Below are 22,499 nucleotides of genomic sequence, written 5' to 3' on the forward strand. Positions count from 1 at the left end.
TCCGCAGCTTTTAATTTGAAAAAAAGACCAAAAAAAAAACAACGTAGTTTATTCTTTTTAAAAAATCCACTTTTTTCTTTTTAATATAAAATTAAACTATATGTAATTATTTATTTTTAAATATATATTTATGTACATAAATATACGTATATATGCATATATGTATGTGTATATACGTATATGTATATAAGTATATGTATATATGTATATGTATATATGTATATATACTTCTCACAAAAATGAAAGGAACACTTTTTTATTGGTTCTGTCATGAATTGAATTAAACCTGTCTGATAATTTTCTGGTTGGTTAATCAGCTGAGGGCCTCGTTAATCAATCTCAGCTGTATTGGTGTTCATGAATTAACAACAGGTGCACTTCAGTGGCAACAATTAGAAAACCCTCCAAACAGGACTGGTGTTACATGTGGAGGTCATTTCAAGTTTCTCCCTCTTGATCTTTTTTGGCTGGTTTTCCACTCGTGCTGATTTTGGCTTGATAATTATCTCTACTGGCAGTATGAGGCGATTCCTTAACCCTACAGAAGTTCCACAGGTTGTCCAACTTCTCCAGGATGGCACATCCACACGTGCTGCAGCAAGAAGGTTTAATGTGTCTCCCAGTACAATCTCCAGAACATGGAGGAGATTTCAGGAGACTGGTGGTTATTCTTTGAGAGATGGACAGGGCCGTAGAAGGTCCTCAACCCCTCAGGACCGATACCTGCTCCTTTGTGCAAGGAGGAACAGGCTGAGCACTGCTCGTGCCCTACAGAATGAGCTCCAGAGGGCCACTGGTGTGAATGTCTCTACCCAAACAATCAGGAACAGACTTCATGAAGGTGGCCTGAGGGCCCCACGTCCTGTAGTGGGCCCTGTGCTCACTGCCCAGCACTGTGGAGCTCCACTGGCATTTGCTCAAGAACACCTGTGATAGACGTGAAAGAGTCTGGAGAAGACCAGAAGAACGTTATGCTGCCTGCAACGTGGTTCAACATGACAGGTTTGGTGGTGGGTCAGTGATGGTCTGGGGAGGCATATCCATGGAGGGACGCACAGACCCCTACTGCCTAGGAAATGGTGCTCTGACTGCCGTAAGGTATCCAGATGAAATCCTTGAACCCATTGTCAGACCCTACGCTGGTGCAGTAGGTCCTGGTTTCCTCCTAATGCACGACAATGCCCGGCCTCACGTGTCAAGAGTATCAGGCAGTTCCTGGAGGATGAAGGAATCGAAACAATTGAATGGCCTTCACCATCCCCTGACTTAAACCCAATAGAACATCTCTGGGACATTATGTTTGGGTCCATTAGGCACCACCAGGTTGCTCCTCAGACTGTACAACAGCTCAGGGATTCCCAAACACAGATCTGGGAGGAAATGCCACAAACACCATCCGTCGTCTCATTAGGAGCATGCCGCCACGCTGTCAAGCATGCATACAAGCTGGTGGGGGCCACACAAGATACTGAAAAGCATTTTGAGTTGCAGAAATTAAGTTTTGGAAAAAATGGACTAGCCTGCCACATCTTCATTTCACTCTGATTTGATTGTGTCTACACAATTGAGCCTCTGTAGGCTGAAAACTTTTATTTCCATTAAAAGACTTGGCATCCTTTTGTTTCTAAGACACTGAACTGTCGTTATTTGTATAGATATATAACTTCATATTGAGATCTGATGTATCTAATGTGTTTCTTTAAAGTGCTCCTTTAAATTTTGTGAGCAATATATATATATATATATATATATATATATATATATATATATATTCACTTCCAGACAAGATTTCAGCATCGTGATTCTGTAGAAACATCAACCAGGAGAATTTCACCTGAAAGAGGGTCAAAAATGAGGAGATTTGCTTGATTTGTAGTTTCTGTTTTAAGCAGAAGTTCAGACGTGTTTCCAGACACACACACACACACACACATCCGTCCCAGCAGCTTCAACATGCTGAGGCTCGTGTGGCCAGAAGGCCTCAACCACAGAGAGATGATTCAGACGTTCAGTCAGAAGATTCTCCTTCAGAGTTTCTCTCAAAGCTTTGTTTGAGAGTTCAGGGAGGAGCGTGAGGAGTCAGCAGAGGTCTCCTAACTCCTCCTGGAAATGGGAGCTCCTCTTGAAAGTCTTCACAGTTCGCCTCACCTCTAGACCTGCATATGAAAGTAAATGCTGTTTAAAATAATTTCTTAAGACTCATAGCTACGGAAGCCAAAAATAATTTAGATAGCCATCAGTTTCAGCACTTTAACGATGTATCAGTTTCAGCAACATTCAGCTGCAGCAACATTCACAGCAGCATTATCGCTGGTAATGCCATATATCTAGTTTAATTTAGTTTTCACTGAAGTTTTTTAGAATTAAATACTAGAATTTAAATACTTTTTAATTTAAAGGAAGAAAAGTTTGTGACTTCATAAATGTATCCTGTTATGTTCTTGGTCAAATGTAACCATTTTAATGTTTAAAAGAACAATAAAAAAAACATTTTTATGAGCATAATATTTGCATTTGTATATTTGCAATGCAGTCAATAATCAATGATTACTAATATTTTAATGATGCACAGAATAAAAAATATATTGTTGATTATTGTGTAGCATTAAATGGGACGTAAAACTGTTTGTCATCTGCAAATATTTTATTTTACATTTATCTTATGTGTGAAAAAAAGTTGTTTCAAAGCTTTGAAGGTTTTCGTTTTTGTGTAACTTCCTTTTAGATTTCTGTGAAAATGACAGATTCATATCACGGTTGACATCCTGATGTTTTAACCGTCCTTAATCACAGTTTTTTTTTCTTCAAGTGTTTCAGGGTTTTAGATCCATCGCTGCTTCGTTTAAATCTTTTCAGGATATTTCTGTTCAGCTGCTGAAAGTCGTCCGACGTTTGCCAGGTTTTTGTTTCCTGATCTACAAGCTCTGCTCTTCTGCTTCCTGTCAGCAGGTAAAGAGGGGGAGTTTACCTGAGCAACGCAACCCAGCAGCCGCCGTGGCTTCATCGGGGCGCAGATCTTCAGACCAGACTTCCAACCAGCTGGTAAGCCTCGCTTCAGACTTATGAGGCGCCGCGTTGTCGGGTCACGGCGCCCTCACAGCCTGACCTCTGGGACTGTCGTTTCAGGTGAAGAGGCCGGTTCTGGAGGAGCGAGCTCACACCATCGGCCACACCGGCAGGAACAGCCCCGCCAGCCCCGCCAGCATGACTTACCCTCCTCAGCGCAGCCAGCAGCAGGTCAGCCGTTACCGTCTGTGATGGGGGGCGTGGTCACGGTGTTCAGTCTGAGCCTATGACGAAGTATTAAACACGCAGCGGTGTATGTGGCTACCTGATCTGTAACGGCTACCCGATCTGTAACGTCCACCCGATCTGTAACGGATACCTGATCTGTAACGGCCACCTGATCTGTAACGGATCACCCGATCTGTCATGGCTACCCGATCTGTAACGGCTACCTGATCTGTAACGGACAACCCGATCTGTAACGGACCACCCGATCTGTAATGGCTACCAGATCTGTAACGGCTACCGGATCTGTAACGGACAACCCGATCTGTAACGGACCACCCGATCTGTAATGGCTACCCGATCTGTAATGGCTACCCGACCTGTAACGGACCACCCGATCTGTAACGGCCACTCGATTTGTAAAGACCACCTAATCTGTAAAGGCTACCCAATCTATCTGCTATCCAATTTGTAACGGAGCTCTTTTGTTGTAGCTGGAGCCGTTGTAGCGTGCTACAGAAGTGCAGAATGACTCGTCTCTTCAACATTTTGATTAATTCATTTTTCACCTTTTGAGAATCACATCAAGAAGTCTAACAAGTGAAACCTGGTAATTTATTTTTTTGTCCCTAATCTGAATCAAAGTCTTTTGATTTTTGAGAATCTGCTGGACTGGAGTCTCAACCTGATGCTAGTTTTAGAGCACATTTAAAAAAAAAAAAGAAGCGGATCCAGGTTTCCGCAGTTTCTACCAAAAGCTAACTTCTTCTGTTCTTCAGGCCGTAGGGAGTAACTGCACTGGAGTTTTGTTTGAATTACTCTCTGTCTTGGAGTTAACAATAGAGGAAGGTGGAGACGTTGATTTAGTTGTGGATTTATTGCATAAGTTGTCCTTAAGATCCGTAAAAATGGAACATCATCAAAAAAAGGCTGACCAATGCTAAAGCTAGCAAGCCCCGTCTCAGCAGGAAAAAGATTTTTCCGCCACTTTCAACCTTCAAGCAGTTCTGTGTGGCAGGAGTAACAGTTTTGTGACAGTGATGGGCGACAAAGGGGTCAGTATGAGAACTTCCACGCCGCCACTAAACACATCACGGCTGCTCTGAACGCATCGATCCGCAGCGTCTCATTACCGACATCTTCACGGCAAGATTTCAGTCAATATCATCTTCTGCTGATCTCCTGGACCTCCTTCATGGATGGAGTTTATCCATAATTACTTTAAGTAAAAATGCTTATTTTCAAGTTTAACAAGTTCTTTGAGTTTTGTTGCAGCTGTTATTGCAGTGGGAGGAGCTTGTTTTTACAATATGAACAATTTTAGTGAATTCGGTCTATTTTAAAAAATCAATTTATGATTGAATTGATCCATAAAATTCTATTCATAATAACAGGATGGAAACATAAAATAGTTCATATTAACAAGGATGGTTTTGGCAGAGAAAAACTGAAGGCTCAGCTCTGAAATGCACAGATTAAAATTAACTGAAAAGAATTGTCGAAAACTTTTGTAATTAGGCAAACAAAAAAATACATTTTCTGGTATTTTTTATATATTTAAATACAAATTTCACTGATTCATATATCTCTATCCAATGTTTTTTAAATAATATTTAAACCTTTATTGTTGATGACAGATCATTGAGGCTGTTGAGCTTAAAGGCGACGCTTGAAGCTGCGGCTTCACAGGAAGTCTGCAAATTCAAATCATTCTGCAGACACTCTGATGTGTTCGTCACCATTCAAACCCAAACTTTATCGACAAAGGAAACCATCGCAAGTCTTAATACATTTTTAAACGAATCAGCTGTTATCTCAGAGGGTTGTGACGGATCCCGTTCACTCTAACATGATCCGTGTCACTTCCTGCTGCGTCACAGGCGTCGGCGCTGATGGTGAGGGCGCTGTACGACTTCACCGCCGAGGAGGACGACGAGCTGGGGTTCTGCGCCGGCGACGTCATCGAGGTGATGGACCGCTCCGACCTGTCCTGGTGGAGGGGGAGGCTGCAGGGGAAAACCGGCTTGTTTCCTGCCAACTACACCGTCATGCTGTGAGGAGAGGGCCGTGCACGCCGCGGTTTGCATGTGCACGGCCGCCGGCGTGCTCTGCAGAGGACTGTCTGCAGGTTTTATATGAACTTGAATCCACAGCAGGAAGAGCTGCAGAGGATTTCACCCTTAGAGGTGCGGGCAGGTATTTATTTTCTGATGAATCAGCTCCTTCCGCTCCGTTTTCACTGTACAAATGACATCAGTGTAACTTCCTCTCAGCTTTCTGACTCAGAAATAAACAACTTTTTTTTACAAATCTTCTCGTTTTTGGTGAGAAATGATTGAAAATCAGGAAAATCAGTTTCTGATCATTTTCTGACCCTGAACACAAAAATAACTAAAGTTTCTAGAGTTGACATTTAAATAAAATGTACAGGAATTTGCATTAAAACCACCATTAACGTTCAATCCTCTGGAATAAAAAAAGAAAAAAAACATGTTGTTGTAATTCATTTTATTGAGCTTTCCACAAAAAAGCTGATTTATTTTGTGTGGTTCATGCTTAAAGAGTGTTCTTGAGAATGAACTGGTTGTTTAATAAGTTTATATGCATAAAGGCTTTTCTCAAAACTGGTTTTCTTGTTGTAAAAAAAAAAAAGTACTGGAGAAGTAATAGTGATCAGTTTTCTATAAAGACCCATTCCAATGAAAATTTTAAACATGTTCTAGTGGGATTTTTCTCAGGATGGAGGACATTTATTATAAATATTAAGCTAAAAATTGCATTCTGATGGGAAGGGGAGCGGTATTGCTCCAACAGTCCCGTCTAAAGAAACTATCTCCTAAAAAGCGACATTTAAAACAAATTTTGGCCAAAAACATCATAGTCATAAAAAAAAAAAAAACACCGGAAACGCTTTGAAAATAGATCAAAACGAGGTTCCAGATCAGACTTTTGTGGCTCTTTTTATTCTCCATTTTGGCCTTTACACTTTGAAGAAAAATGCAAAGTATTTGACTGAATAATTTGGTTTTTGTGATATGTTTTAGTAAATTAAGTTTAGTCATTTCTGTTTAGAATTTTAACATCAGAAAATCGAGCTAAACAATAGTAAAAAGTTCAATCTGCTGTCAGATATTTATTAAAAGAATACGTGTCTTCTTGCTGTTTAGAGCCAAATACCCTAAAGAACAAAACTGCATTTACATGTTTGTTTTTCTACAATGTTTTCAGGTTTAAATTCATTAATAAATGAAGAAAAAAGATGCAGCAAAATCGTTTTTATTCCCTGTGTAGTAAAATCTTCTGCAACAGGAGCAGCTGATGTAAATTACAATTAGATTCCCTCATTACTTCATTATTATTCACATTTTGGTGCAGTAAAGGCGACGAATAAAACAAGTAAATTTGTGTTAACAGTTTGCTCTGATATTGTTAAACAAAATGGATAATATTAATTTAAAAAATCAGTTACTGATGCATGCATTTTATTGCAGAGTTAGAGATTGGTGATCGTATGACAAAGAACATAAATACGGATGTGGACGAATTCCTAGAGGCTTTCAGCAACTGGAGATATTCAAATTTTCTTTAAACAAAGGCATAAATATTTCAGTAAAGCGTGTTATGTCCTGGAGATGAACTGCATTCCTCTGCTGTGGTGTAACACACATGTCTATAGACTGTATTATACAATGTACATTCACATCATGTTCATGCATGAATGACATGTTACTAAAAAAAGAACCAATTTCTGCCGTGTAGCATTTGTTTTTAATTTGTGGTTTTCACAAGAATGTCTTGTTGTGCTTCATTCTCGTGATAATTTGTCTGCAAGTGGAAAAGTAACAAGCAGTAATTTACTTTTTAAATTGGGAAATGAGTAAAGTGATTACAATTTTAATTAAGTAATTAAGGTAAAGTAATCAATTATTTTTCTAAAACTTTAAACTGTTGATTTTATCATGATTTAGTCCCTAAAATATTTTTTTGATCTTTTTGAACTTTTAATTTGTTAAGCTTTGTAGTTCATTGGTGCATGCTTTTATTTTGAAATGCATTACTGGAGAGAATTTGATCAACCTGTGTAACCCCGCCCCCTAATTGCACCTGGGCTCCTCCCCCCGCACCTGTCGGCTCAGGTGGAGCGGCTCCCCGCAGTCCCGGTGAGTCCCTGAGCGGCAGCGGCGGGGGGTCATGGCGGAGTCCCAGTTGGTGTGTTTGGACCCGGATCACGTCAACGAGAAGGTCCCGGAGAACCAGCCGGAGTTCTACTACAGCGAGGAGCAGCGCGCGGCGCTGGAGCAGCTGCTGCGCGGCGGCGCCGGAGCCTTCCGCGAGCGCCTCCGCGAGGACCACATGCGCGACTTCCTGTGCGCGCGCGAGCTCAAAGCCATCCGCAAGACCTTCCGCGAGTACGAGCCGGACAGCGAGTCCGAGCCCGAGCCGGACAAGCCCCGCGAGGCGGCCAGCGCCGACTCCGGCGTCCACTCCACCTACTGGCCGCAGATGTCCGACACCGAGGTGCCGTGTCTGGACCTGGGCTGGCCGGGCAGCAGCGGGGTGTACAAGGGGGTGACGCGCGTGGCCGTGTACACGCACCCGCCCAAAGCGCCCGGGCCGCACATCAAGGAGGTGGTGAGGAGGCTCATCCAGGAGTCCCACAAGGTCAGTCGGGAGCTGCGCGTTTATTCTGAAAGTCCCACCAACCCCAAAACTGCAATAAACGGCCGGAAATAAAAATATTATAAATAATAATATACACAGTTTAGGAGGAAAAATCGATTAAAAAATCCTTACATTTGTCTGCTCGTTTAGGCAGATTTTATTCACATCAAAACTTTTACTTAACCCCAATTTTTCCTTTTGTAATTTTGTTTTTTTGGTTGCTATTAGTTTCTATTTCCAAAAAATGTAAAAATAAGTTAGATTTTTGGACTCATTATTCTTAAAACATCGTTCGACATGATGTCACAGCTGACCTCTTGACCTACTTATGAGCAATTTCTCATGTGACTGTCAAATTAAAAACAAACAGATTTAACTGGATTAGTGGATTAGGAGCAAACGTCAAATCTGTGTCGTAAAAAAGCAACGATTTGTACGTCATTTTCTAAATAGTACTGAACTTTAATTCCTGGCCGCATGGAACCAGAGGATGAGTTAAGGCAGAGGGGTCAAACTCATTCACTCAAGGGGCCAAAACCCAAAACACACCTTAGGTCTCGGGCCGAACAGGATAAACATTTATTGAACACTCTAAAACTACATTTTCAAACTTTAAAACTGTAACTGTTTAACATAATTATGAACTAGAAATATAGCATTAGCAGTGATAATGCTAGTGTGAATGCTGTAAGCTGAATTTGCTGAAGATGCTGAAGCTGATAGCTGAAAACGCTGAAGCTGATGGCTGAAGTGCTAAAGTTGATAGCTGAAAACGCTAAAGTCGATAGCTGAAAACGCTAAAGCTGATAGCTGAAATGATAAAGTTGCTAGCTGAAAGCGCTGAAGCTGATAGCTGAAAAAGCTAAAGCTGATAGCTGAAAACGCTGAAGCTGATAGCGGAAAACGCTAAAGTTGATTGCTGAAAATGCTGGTAGCTGAAAACGCTGAAGCTGATAGCTGAAAATGCTGAAGCTGTTAGCTGAAAACGCTAAAGTTGATAGCTGAAAACGCTAAAGTTGATAGCTGAAAACGCTAAAGTTGATAGCTGAAAACGCTGAAGTTGATAGCTGAAAACGCTAAAGCTGATAGCTGAAAATCTAAAGCTGATAGCTGAAAACGCTAAAGCTGATAGCTGAAAACGCTAAAGCTGATAGCTGAAAATGCTGAAGCTGATAGCTGAAGTGCTGAAGCTGATAGCTGAAGTGCTAAAGTTGATAGCTGAAAACTCTGAAGTTGATAGCTGAAAACGCTAAAGCTGATAGCTGAAAACGCTAAAGCTGATAGCTGAAAACGCTAAAGCTGATAGCTGAAATGATAAAGCTGATAGCTGAAAACGCTGAAGCTGATAGCTGAAAACGCTGAAGCTGATAGCTGAAAACGCTGAAGCTAGCAAGCTGAAATATTAGCTATATGACAAAATTTGCCTAAAAAACTAAACAAAACTTACGTTAGCCATAACAGCTAGCATTTTGCTAAAAACTTCTAAGCTTCAAATTAGCCTAAAAAAAACAAAAAAAAACTAATTTAGCTTGTAAAGAAAAGCCTAAATTAGATAGAACAGCTAGCATGTAGCTGAAATATTAGCTAAACTCCAAAATAGCCTTAAAAATCTTTCTAAATGCCAAAATAATCCAAAGTTAGCACAATGCCAATCTTTAAAACTTTAAAACCACAACATTTTAACATAATTATGAATAATTAAATGTTGAGAATAAAGGTCACACATCCAGACAATTTATGGAACTTAAACTTTAAATATGTGTGACCAAAAACATCAGCCGAAAGGTGAATCGGTCATCAGGGTTTTGAAAACTCCTCTGCGGGGACCTCCAGGTGTGAAGACCAGCGTCTTCATGATTCTGATTGTGTGAAAGAAGAAAATAATCAGTTTTTTTAAATTGTATTCAGGATTTTAAGTCTCTAAAATACACATTTTAAACCAAACGTCACTTCAAAACAGCACGAAGCGAAGTGATTTCCCATCAGGCCAACCGAATAATAATGAGGATAAATGGGATTAGACGTTTACCTGAGATTATTGAGCGAGACTGGGCAGGTTCGAACAAGTCACCTGACTTAGAACTCCTCTGGAAATTCAGATAAAACTCAGTTATGATTCAGAGTCATGTTATTCAGATATATAAAACAATGAAAGGGTAGAAATTCTGAACTTTTTAATGTTTTTAACAAAAAAAACAAGATTTCTTTAAGCTGCTGGAGGACAACAATGTATAAAAAATATTCTAAACATGATGAAGTTTAACAGTTTTTGTGTGTAGGGAGGAGAATCAAATGAAGTCGTCTGATTCTTGTTTGGCATAAAAAGCTAAAAGAAAATGGCAAAAACGACAACGAATGGTGAGAAAAATCCCAACGCTGTTCACTCACGTTGATGCAGAAAGCCGTTTTAAAGATAAAAAAATTCAGTTTTTAACGTCATCGTTCTGAAAATTCAGGACTTTTATGAAGAAATGGAGCTTAAATGAGCATTTCTGAGTATTTTTAAATTAAAATTATTATTCATTAGAAGCAGATGAAGAAATACAGTTAGAAAAAGATCGTTGAAAATGTTTAAACAGAGGGATGATGGGAAAGGGGGCGGGGTTACTCTTCACTAAAGTCGACCTAATCATCATTAAATGACCACTCTTTGAAAATGGATCAAACGGTGACTGGAGCAGGTCTTTGAAACGAAACCTGTTTGTCCTGATAAACCAGATCAAGGAGATCCATGGGATTAAACATGAAGGAAATTAATATTTTAGGTCAGAATTGGAATAAAAATAAACATTTGAGGAACTCATCGTGGTTTCTGGAGCTTCTTTTGTGGAGAAAATGGTATGTTGAGCTTTAAAGTGAACGAGGAACGTCTTGTTTTCAGTTGTTCTGTAATCCGCTGCTGATCTTCTCAGATAATCAGCCTGAAAACAAAGGATTTCCTAAATCTCTGGATCAAAGTTGTGGTTTGAAGGCAGAGGATTGACCAGCCCAGAAGAGTTCCTTCAAGATAAAGCGGGAGCTGGAGCACAACGAGCAAACACAAAAAAAACATGTTTTTGTTTCATAAAACCCCAAACGGCGGTTTTAGGATCTGAAGAGCGCGGCGGTCTGCTGATGCTGAAGGTTTCCCTCCGAGCGGCTCGGGATGGAGGACAGAGTCCAGCCTGGAGAGCTGAGATCACTCATGTTTACTGGGAGGTGCAGCCCCACACCATGATACTGCCTCCACCGAACGCTGCTGCAGTCAGCATCTTCTCTGCACTTTGACCCTCAAGCTCAGCAGCACAAAGAGGGCAGAAAGTGTTTCTGTTTTAATGGCTGCTAAGCTCCTCCCACCGAGATCTGGTCAGAATAATCCCGTCCGTTAGATTCTCTGAACGGGAGTTATTCAGTAATTAAACCCACATGCAGAGGAGTCATGAACAAGTTCTGACAAAACTCGGCTTCACATCAGAACACGCAGCTGGAGGATTAACCCCCCTCCCCCACACACCTTTCATATTTACTTTTAAATCTCCAGCTCTGATTGGCTCAGCTCCCAGGTATGCAGAGCGAGAAGCGGCTGCAGAGGTTGATCCCGACTGACGTGAAGAAGGGTCGACCGGGCAGCAGGAACTGAGACTCCTCCCCCTTTAGGTCTGGTATTATATGTAAATCCAGACGGTTTGAGGTGGAGTTCCTCAGGGCAGATTCATCCTCTCTGAAGTTTTAGAAGGGGCAGCCTGTCATGCCAACAACCCCTAAAGCTGCTGTTTTTGGATGGTGGGGGGCTGAGCTTATTATCAGGGGGGGTGAGGTGTCCATGCTTGTTCTGATTATCTGATCTTTATCCAGAGACAGGAGAACTCATTGAAATCTGTGACCAATCCGTCTAAACCATGAATCTCCCTCCACCGTGCTTCACAACTGCTTTGTGTTTTTTAGTTTTATTTTGAAAGTGAAAAGCCACATTTTGAAGATTCATTTACAAAAACATAATACTCCCTCCACCGTGCTTCACAATTGTTGTTTCTTCCTTCGTCTGAGAAATCAAAACCACATTTAACTTAAATAGTCAAATCATTTTGTTTTAAATCCTCCACACCATGATTCTCTCTCTACTGTGCTCTACACTTACTTGACTTTTTTTCTGATTTTCTTCTTAACGAAATAAAAGCCACATTTTGACTGAGATTTTAAAAACTATATTATTATTATTTTTTGAAGTCTCCAAACCACAATACTCCCTCCACCGTGCTTTGAAATGAGTTAGTGTTTTCTGATCTGCCTTCACAAAATAAAATCCAGATTTTATTCTGAAAAAAATAAAATCTAACCAAATTTTTCCCAATTCTGGATTTTCCGTACCACGATTCTCCCTCCACCGTGCTTCATAATTGCTTTTGTTACTTTACTTTGCATTTTAAAAGATACATTTTAACTTTGGTTAAGAAATACTGAATCAATTTATTTTAACTTCTTCAAACTATGATTCTCCCTCCACCGTGCTTCACAACTGCTTTTTATTATCATCTTCATCCGAGAAATCAAAGGAGCATTACATCTTAGATTATCACTAAATGGGTTTATTTTGAATTCATTGAACTATAATTCTCCCTCCACTTGGTGTTTTCTGATCTTCATCTGAGAAAAAAGCCACATTTAACTTAAAAAAATAAATCATAAATGGATTAACTTTATTTCAAATTCTCCAAACCATTATTCTCCCTCTGCTGTGCTTCACAGCTATGTAGTATTTTGATCTTCCTCTGAAAAATAAAATCCACGTTTTAACCTAGATAGTAAAAACTAAACAGATTCGTCAAACTCTGGATTCTCCAAACCATGATTGTCCCTCCACCATGCTTCAATAGTGCTTGGCTTTTTATGATTTTATTTTGAAAGTTAAAAGCCACATTTTGGCCGAGGTTAAAAAACAATAAACTGATTCATTTGAACTTTCCCAAACTGTAATTCTCCCTCCACTGTGCTTCACAACTGCTTTTTGTTTTCTGATTTTCCTGTCAAATCAAAGCCACATTTTGATCTAGATTATAAATACTATACAAGTTTTTTTTAGTTTGAAATTCTCCAAACTATTATCCTCCCTCCACTATGTTTTACAGAGGCTTTGTGTTTTCTGATCTACCTTAAATACATAAAATCAACATTTAAACCTAGATAATAAACGCTAATTATATTCTCCATACCATGATTCTCTCTCCGCCGTGCTCTCCAATTATAAAACAAACATGAAATATTTGTGTTGATTCCTGCTGTCAGTCATGAGTTGTTGGTGAAGCAGCAGGTGTTGTTTTTTATTGTCTGAACTTGTTACATAAATGAAAGAATTTGTTACTGCTGTTCTGTCTTGTGACCAAACCGTGACATAAATCACCTCACAGGACGTGTGACCTCCACATAAATCAGGATTTATCTTCTAGTCCTTATCTTCCATCACATTTATGGTTGTTCAGCCGCTCCAGCCGGCTGGTTGAGGCTTCATTTTGATTCAGAAAAACTTTGTCCAGGATTGAGACACAAATGAACATCAGCGATAGAGAAAGGAAAACGGTTGAGCTATAAAAGCTGTGGAACACCTGACGGCTCCAGCTGTCATCTTTTTGTGGAGCCTGTGAATTATGTTACTGGAAATCTTCCAGATTTCCACATAACCACCTCACAAACGAGTTCTGCCGGCTGACAGGCATTCAGCTCTTTGATTTTTCAAAACGTGTTTATTTTTATTCAAAATCTGCCCCCTCCTTTGGTGTTTTTAGGTGGTTGCCATCGTCATGGATCTCCTGACGGACCTGCAGATCCTCCAGGACCTGCTGGACGCCTCGTCGCGCCGCTCCGTGGCGGTCTACATCGTGCTGGAGGCCAAAGGAGTCGTCAACTTCCTGGATATGTGCTCCCGGCTGCAGATCAACGCCATGCACCTGCGGGTGAGCTCATTATGCGGAGCGGGGAGGGGCGGGCTCCTGGAGCTACTGCAGCTGATAAGATTAGGAGATAAGAGAGTCTGATTTCATGTTGTGCTGCTGAAGTGTGGTTGTTTGAACCCTCAGCTGTCTGTCAGGAGACGGTCCAGGAGAAGCTAAACTTTATTTTTCTCCACATTAAACCATAAAACAGATCAGCTGTTTGAGGTGTTTTACTCTATAATACATATAAACACTAATCATTTTAATGTTTTAATTAAATTTGTGTCTTTTTTTGGGATGATGGAGAACACATATGAAGAAAATTCAACTCAAATTTGTATTTTTTAAATATTTTTTATTCAAACTGTGAATCAGGAACAGACAGAAAAATGTCGTTTGAAAAATCCCTCATTTGTGACGTAAAAAACACGCCTTAAGCTCCATTAAACAGAGAGCTCTCAGCAATGGGGAGGTAAAGGGGGGCGGGGTTGTTCCCAGCAGTCCCGCCCACAGTTCAGAGGTGAATTTCTACTGAACTGCTGCCGCTCTGCAGAAACTATGTCCTAGAAAACGACATGTTTTTAGATTTTGGCAGAATGAAAACTAAAAGATCATCAGGATTGCTTTAAAAATAAATCAAAAGTGGGTCTTTAAGTCAGTTTTTATCAAACTAAGGATTTGTGGATTTTGAATAAATAAGTAATTATTTTATATTAATACATATAATAATTATTCATAATATTATATATTTATTCAAGCATTCGTTTTGATAACTAAATCATTTTTTGCTTCTTTGACTTGTTGGTCAACCATCTTTTCAGCTCACTTTTAAAACTCTATTATTTTTAAGCATCCAGTCTAATGTCTGATTTAAGAGTTTTATAATGTTTTATTAACTTATTTATGTGCTGCTTTTAACATTTTTCATAATGTAAGTTTTTAATGCCCAGTTTTTTGTTGAATTTTTAGATTGTGTTAACCGCATTAAAGCTAAAATTACATATTTATATATTTATTATTTCTATTTTTTTTTCCTGAACAAGCACATTCTGTATGAGTGAATTCTAGACAGGAATAGTCTGTGGCCTTTCTATATCTGTGGGTTATGACACAGCTATAAATTCAGGTTTAAAGTTAAGATGGTGGGTGTTCCTCAGGGACTCATTCTGGGTTCACTTCTGTTTGTTTTACTGGGTTTGCTAGAAACATTCCTGGTTAACTCAAGTGTCTGAAAACCAATCAGGATCATATCAAGTAATTGAATTTGTTATACATTTTTGTTAAACTAACTAAAACGTTAAAACGACCATACCATGATTTTCTTAAGCCTTTTATAAATCCATTTATATGATTAAGTTTACATTTAAATGTAAGCAATGACTTTTTGTTGTAGCATGACCTTCTTAAAGTTATAAAACCGATGTTGTTATGAATATTCAACCTCTGGAAGCTCTACGCTAGCGCTAGCGGACTGGGGATTGTTGGTGACGAACGAAAGTGACGTCCGAAATATGAGACACAATTCTTTCATAACTCCGTTTGGAGGGATAAATGAAGGGACAGAAACAAGGGTTTGGAAGAAGGGAAGAATTCGGGTTCGGCATAACAAACAAATTATTTAGGAAGTATGAGTTACTTTTGTGAGTTTTTTTTTCCTACCAGGAAGTAAAACGACTCGATTGCTGAAGCTCCGCCTGCCGTCCATTTCATGACGTCATCGGCAGCGTGTCTGTATTTCTGCCACAAAAATAATCCAAACTTCTTCAAAGATGGATGCACATACCATATATCTACCTTTAGTAGGCCCAGCCATCGCTGCACTGGATCATAAGAGAAATACACGTGGTATATGTACAACTGGAGGGGGGGGTGTCTTAAAGGAGCCCCGCGTCTAAAGTAACAAACATCTGTTTGAGCTGGAATTTATTGAAGACTTGGGCTGCCACGACTATTAAAAGAGTCAACAACTAATTTAATAGTCGATTAGTTGTTACTTTATATGAAGTCAGAGTGTAGTAAAGTTGAAAGTTTTATTGGCATTATACTAGCTTTTTGGACTATTATGGCATTTTTTTTTTTTTTGGCAATTTTCATTAAGGTTTTTTAGGCTATTTTGGAGTTTAGCTAATATTTCAGCTATATGCTAGCTGTTTAGTCTAATTTAGGCTTCTTTGTTTTTTAGGCTAATTTGGAGTTTAGCTAACATTTCAGCTATATGCTAGCTGTTTTGGCTAATTTTTGTTTTTTTTTCTTTGTTTTTAGGTTTATTTGGAGTTTAGCTAATATTTCAGCTGCATGCTAGCTGTGTTGGCTAACTTAGGCTTTTTTAAGTTTTTAAGGTGTCTCTGAATTTAACTAACATAAAAAAAGTTTTTTAGGCTGCTTTGGAGTATAGCTAGTATTTCAGCTGCATGCTAGCTGTTCTAGCTAATTTAGGCTTTTCTTTTCAATTTATTTTAGGCTGTTTTGGAGTTAGGCTACAATTTTCATGCTAGCTGTTTTGGCTAATTTAGGTTTTTTTTCAGTTTTTTTAGGCTATTTTGAAGCTTAGCAATTTTTTCAGCTACATGCTAGCTGTTTTGGCTAACCTAAGTTTTGTTTAGTTTTTTTAGGCAAATTTTACTAACATTTTAGCTAGCTATCAGCTTCAGTGTTTTTAACTATCAATTTCAGGATCTTCAGCGGACAAATTCAGCTTACAACATTCACACTAGCGTTAGGTAATCTAGTTTATAAAATGTTAAAAAGTTACGGTTTTAAAGTTTAAAAAATTTAGTTTTAGAGTGTTCAGTAAATGTTTATCTTCTTCGTCCCGTTTCGTAAGGTTTGTTTTGGATTTTGGCTCCGTGAGTGATTGAGTATAGGCCCTTTAAAAGTCTTTTTTCCATACCTGGATGTAGTAGTTCAGTTTCTGAGGGACTACATCAGGTCTTCAGGAAGTGAAGGTGAGCGGCAGCACAGCGGCAGCGCTCTGTCACCAGATCTGCGCCGGGACACAATAGCCGGCCTTATTCGCTGTATGCACAGTTTCAGTCCGGTTAACGCGGAGCGGCGGAGGGTCTGCCCGCGCCGGTGTCAGGTGATGCAGCGTGAAAGGCCTTTTCAGGGCGCCGGCTCTGTTACTCTTACTTCTTACAAGCGCTCATTCATGGATGCGGCCACCAGATCCCGTCATCTGATGCGTCAGCTTCAGGAGAAGGAAAACGACACGTCTTTGTTTGTCTCTTCCCTTTGGGTCAACACGCCGACGTGTTTTTCCTGAGAAAGTTGCATAAGGCGTGTCTGCGCAGTTGCAGCTGCAGTCTGTGCATGATTGACAGCCGAGTGTTTGCTCTGGATCTCCTGTGTGATCCTGAAATGTGTAACTAAGAGGGCGTCTCTTTGCAGAATCTGCGAGCGCGGACGCTGAGAGGGGCGGGGCTGGCGCTGTCCTTTGGGAGGCTGCCTGGCAGCTTGTGCTCAAAGTACATGCTGGTGGATGGAGAGAAGGTCATGTTTGGATCCTACAGGTAAAACGGCCTTTCCTCTCACCTGTGCCTCTTTTGTCTGCTTCACAAAAGTGGCTTTCTCTGAGAAACACCTGTTCATAATACACCTTTTTACAACGTCATAAATTTGTCTTTAGAGGCTCCTTTAACCCACTTTTGAATCCATTTATAAATGTTTTTTTATTTCATAGCATCTTTTTGAATTAATTCCAAACACTCAAAAAGTATCAAACTATCAGATTTATTTCTGGAAAAATGTCAGAGATTCTTAATGTAAAAAATAATATTTCAGGAAAAAATGTCTTACTTTCTGTCTTGAAATTAAAACTAGATTTACAATTTATTTTTAAAAAACCGTCCGATTACTGAAAGCAATCAAGTTTAAGCATTTTGACTATCAAAGCCCAAAAATACCCAGTTTGAATATGGATGCACATTTAGGTATTAAGAATTAGTGACATAGCTGCTCTTTAAATCACTACTAGGTGCTGCTAAACATTTAAAAACAAAGTTTTTTTTTTGTAGCTACAATAGTTTTAGAGGTTAAATACTTTTCATAGTACCGACTTGGAAATTTTGTCCTAGTTTTTTTCAAAATGTAACAATTTTAACAGTAAAAACAAGACTTTTCAGGTATTCTTATTGAACAGTAGAAGTGACATGTTAAGAGCTTTTAGCTTTTAATATCTAATGTATTTTAAAAATTTAAAAGCTTTTAGAAGCTTTAAAAGACTTCGGAGTTTTAACTGCGTCACTAGCTGTTCAATCAGGAGTGTCCAAAGTCAGTCCTCGAGGACCGGCCTCCTGCTGGTTTTTCCAGAAATATTTCCTTATCTGCGGCTGATCACCTTGATCAGGTGTGATTGGCCAATAAGGAGCTTTAATCTCAGGTTGTTTAGAAAACGTGTAAGACACGACACTCGAGGCCTGACTTTGAACAACCCAGATTTAAATTTTCTGATGCGTTCCGTTGAGACAGAACAGACACTTAACTCAAGGTTTTGAGGAATCATGGGTAATCGCTTGGTTCCATTCATTTCTAAGGGGGATTTTTTTCTGAAAAAATTTCACTATAAATAAAAACTTTTAGCTTTTGGTACAAAAGTATCGACACAATTCTCGCAGGCGAAGCTTTACAAAATACTTTTAATAGCATTTTGATGGCTGCTTCCAAATATTCATCTAGACTCAAGTTGTAGGATAGTATAGTCTGAGTGCGTTTAGAAATCAGACCATAAGAAGGATTTTCAACAACAAAATAATCTTATTTTAAGAGATAATGTCCTAGTGACTGGAATTCTGTTCTTTTCTAATTAGGAGCATTTCTTACTAGATTATTTTCCTTATTTAAATCAAATCTGAGTTTGTGTTTCATGTTTGTTTCTCAACATTTTTTATTATTTCTTAAGGAGCTTTATTTGAAGTGTTTGACATCACAGATTGAGATTAGAGGGGATTCATTGACCTTCTTTGTTGCTTTTAACTTCTCTCTTATTAAAATGTGAATCAAAATTAAAATAGCAGGGAAACAGTGACATCTAATGGCTCAATCTGTGAACTACAGCCAACTCCTAATGCTTTATTCATAAACTTGCTTCACAATTAAAGTATGATTCCTGTTGAGCATAAATGGGAACATCCATATTCCTGTCTTACCATCCTCCCGTCTCCTGCAGCTTCACCTGGAGTTCCTCCCGGATGGACCGGAACACCATCACCGTGATGTCGGGACAGATTGTGGATTTCTTCGACTGTGACTTCAGAGAACTGTACGCCGTGTCGGAGCAGGTGGACCTCTACAAGGAGTTCAGCATCACCAAGCCGCCTCTTCCTACACCCATCCTGAAGCCCAAGGTGGAGCACATCCAGCCTCTGCCGGTCTCCACGTCTCGCTTCCAGGTGTCGGTGGGGGACTCGTCCAGACAAATTAACCTGAAGGTGCCGGCGCACAAGTACCACAATCCCAAATACTCTCTGGTTTTTGGAAATAGTCTGGGACTGACGGGCTCTCTGCAAGACCTGTCCACTCAGAGGGACTTGGACGTCGATCGGGTGAACCAGGTGAACGGCCTGCAGAGCGCTTTCCAAGCTAACCAGGACAGTAAGGAGAAGGTGGAGCCGGTCTCTCCGCCGAGTCCCGCGTCACCCGCCGAGGAAGACGAGGACGGAAAAGGAAACCACAAGAAGACCCAACTCCCCGGAGCGAAGAAGCCTCGCAGCTCTTTCAGGCACTTCCTTAAAAACAGAGGAGCCAATCAGAGTTCAGAGACGATCGAGGAGGGCGTTGCCACCCCTCAAAGCCCCGTGCACGCCAACAAAACGCCGGAGGGGAAAGGAGTCGAAGAGCTGGAGGACTCGTTTGAGATGATCGAGAAGCCAGAAGGTCTGAAGTTCAAAAGCAAGAAGCCATCAAAGCTCGTTCAGAGGAGCATGTCTCTGCAGACCATCAACACGGCAGACGAAGACGGTGCGTGCTCGCCATTTATCCGGGTCACAGTCGGGCTGGGTATCGATTATCATCTCCAGAAACGAATCGATCCACAAGAGCCTGGATCAATTACATTCAGATTTGTTTCAATTCAATTTTGAGTTGACACATTTAGACACATTTTTTTTTAGAAAAGCATTAACAATGTACTATGTTGTGAATATATTCATATAAATCTGATCCAGTTCACATACTGTAAAATGTATCTGTGAAATTGTGAGATTGTTAATATCATCTAGTGTTACATGGATTCTTAAAAGGAGAATCTAACCATTAACATTGTTCTGCTTCTCCTGGAGGACGGTTTAGTTTGGCCACTAGGTGGCGATCGCACTATATCACACCTTATTGGAGAAGAAGAAGAAAGTATGAACTTAAAACGATTTTTTAGACCTCAAATAATTTCTTTAAAAATATTTACTTAAAAGAGTTTGAAAAACTAATGTCTGTGAGTTTATAAAGATGTTCATTTAGTCAACAGAGCGTTAGCATTAGCCGTCCTATGGGAAATTCCATTAAACGTTAGCTTCAAGCTAGCGAACTTTAGCTTTATGTGCTAAATTGATTTATATTTTTATGAATCGATTATCGATCTGTTAAGCTTAACTCGATTCAAATCAATGTTACTAACCCAGCCCTAGTTTACAGTCTCAGTATCTTTCCTCAGTTACGAGCTCCATCACAGAAATCAGACGTAAGATGTACATTTATTTTAAAATCTTAAAAAAAAAGTGTTGATGCTTTACTCATTTTTTCGTGTAAATCTGGTAGATCAGATTATTTATTTTAGTACTTTTTGTGTTTTCCTCTTGTAACGGATCCTTTGTTGTCTTGTCCAAGCAGGGTTCAAAGGGCGACGGCGGCACCAGAAGAAGAACTGCATCCAGTCATGAGACGAGAACCATAATCCTATCCGTCTGAGTCACAGGACCGTCAGTGTAACCAGATGACAGAGCCAGCTTTGTTTGTGAACTCCATCAGACCCGAACATCTGCAGAGATACCGCCATTCCTCCACGTTTTCTACGTTTCGTATTAAATTATTGGATTTTAAGTATTTTCTGCATCTTTTTTTGGACCAGAACTCCTCCGATGGGCTGAAGGTGCATTACATCATCAGCTCCCGCTGTTGCTATGGTGCCATGAAAAGTGATCAGACGTATGCGTGGCCTCGGGTGTTGTCTTACTGAGGACCGCTGGAGTGCTTGTGTTCATACAGGCTGTAAATAATGGACGAGAATGAGGAAGTGAATCCTTTAGGTTCTGATGATGACAAATATGCAGCTTAATTCAAGAGAAATCTTAATGTCAGTGTAAAGTTAAGGACTTTCTTTTGTTTTATTATTAAAAAGTTTCTAGGAAAATTGTACTTTAGTTCTAAGAAATTAAAGTGGAGTCCTTCAGTTCACAAATAAAAGGTAAAATGTCAGTTTCAGAGTAAATTCCAGAGGAGTTTTAGTTTGAAGCGTTTACATTTTTGTACATTTTGATTCATTTGTCTGAATAAAACAAGTGAAACATTAATCTTTGACCTGCATAACAGTAAAGAAACATTTCAGTTGTCAGTACTCTAAATCAGGGGTCTGCAACCTTCAACGCTTATCGAGCCATTTGTGTTGATTTTATGCTGACAACGACTCACAAAGTCTCAATTCACCCTTTAGAAAAATAAAACACTGATTTGTATTTTTGTTATTGTCACTATCATGATCAATATAAATGAACTTTTGACTTTTTGGGCAAAATAAAACAATAACATAAAGAGAAAATATATTTTTTTCATAATATGAAATGGTTTGTAGCTTTCAACAAAGGTTCACATGACAGCCTTTCAAAATAAAAGCCCCTCCCTGTGTCACAGGATCATCGAATTAAATCAGAGCTAATTTAGTGACACTGTATTTATCAAACACTTAAAATCCTTAAATTTGTTAAAGAATAGAAAGTTCTCCCTTATAATCCGATGTGCCTTAATTCTGGCTACTGAAATCTGTCTAAAAGTTAGTGATATGTACTGTGCAACTGCTTGTAAATTGGTTGAATATATATATATTTTTTTTTTGGTTTACTACTTTTTATTTTACAGTCACTTTAAAAATAAAAAAAAATATTTTTCTGTAATCAGAGAGCAGGAATGGAGGGGTCAAAAGCCAAAAGAGGCCCCGCAGCGTCAGATTACAGACTTGCTGTAAGTGAATTAAGATTATTTTAAAATTTCATTCTTAAAGCTTTAATGTTAACCTTGTAAAGTGTACTTCATAAACAAGGATGGAAACAAATATTTTTTAAAAAGTAAGGTTTCATTTAGGCACCTTGATTTAAAAACCCTAAAGTCATTTGAAGTTAAAGCATTTAAGTTTTGGAAAAACAGCATTTAAAAATATATCATTTAAAAAAAAATTCTTAGCACTTGACTTAACAGTCTACTCAAACGGTAGAACAAGTTTATAAAACATATTTTTAAAATGTTGATTGTGTGCATTACTCTGTTTCTCATGTTGTCATTCTTAGTTTGACCTGAGGGTGTCAGTGTTGTCTCACTAAAGATTCTGAACTCAGACACCACTGGTTTTTTCACAGTTGTGTACATATATATATAAAAAAAAAGCATTCATAACAAACTTTTTTTTTTTTCAATTTTAAGATATTTTCCACCTTTTTGACAAATTAATCAAAGTACATAAACAACATTTTTACATAAAAAAACAAAAGAACTCCCAAAAGA

At 39.1% G+C, this 22,499-nt stretch overlaps 2 protein-coding genes across 3 annotated transcripts in view; both read left to right on the forward strand.

Moving 5' to 3' along the window:
* grap2a (GRB2 related adaptor protein 2a) overlaps positions 1-6,074 on the forward strand; it is a 25,139-nt gene extending 19,065 nt beyond the window's left edge. Inside the window, exons 6-8 of one of the 2 annotated variants that reach the window (XM_024271337.2) lie at positions 2,950-3,042; positions 3,127-3,237; positions 5,112-6,074. In XM_024271337.2, the coding sequence (XP_024127105.1) occupies positions 2,950-3,042; positions 3,127-3,237; positions 5,112-5,288 (381 nt within the window). In that variant the 3' untranslated portion in view covers positions 5,289-6,074. Of the gene's footprint in view, positions 1-2,946; positions 3,043-3,126; positions 3,238-5,111 lie in introns of both variants that reach the window. The other variant, XM_024271336.2, reaches the window with a different exon arrangement.
* A 1,234-nt stretch (positions 6,075-7,308) lies between these two features.
* On the forward strand, positions 7,309-20,831 carry fam83fa (family with sequence similarity 83 member Fa). Its single transcript, XM_024271389.2, has 5 exons — positions 7,309-7,893; positions 13,653-13,820; positions 17,187-17,308; positions 18,964-19,754; positions 20,619-20,831. Exons 1-5 carry the CDS (start codon positions 7,423-7,425, stop codon positions 20,666-20,668), a joined length of 1,602 nt encoding a protein of 533 aa, XP_024127157.1. The 5' UTR covers positions 7,309-7,422; the 3' UTR covers positions 20,669-20,831.
* Positions 20,832-22,499: the final 1,668 nt, after the last annotated feature.

Source organism: Oryzias melastigma, linkage group LG8 (genome assembly GCF_002922805.2).
Source record: "Oryzias melastigma strain HK-1 linkage group LG8, ASM292280v2, whole genome shotgun sequence".
Lineage (NCBI taxonomy): Eukaryota > Metazoa > Chordata > Actinopteri > Beloniformes > Adrianichthyidae > Oryzias > Oryzias melastigma.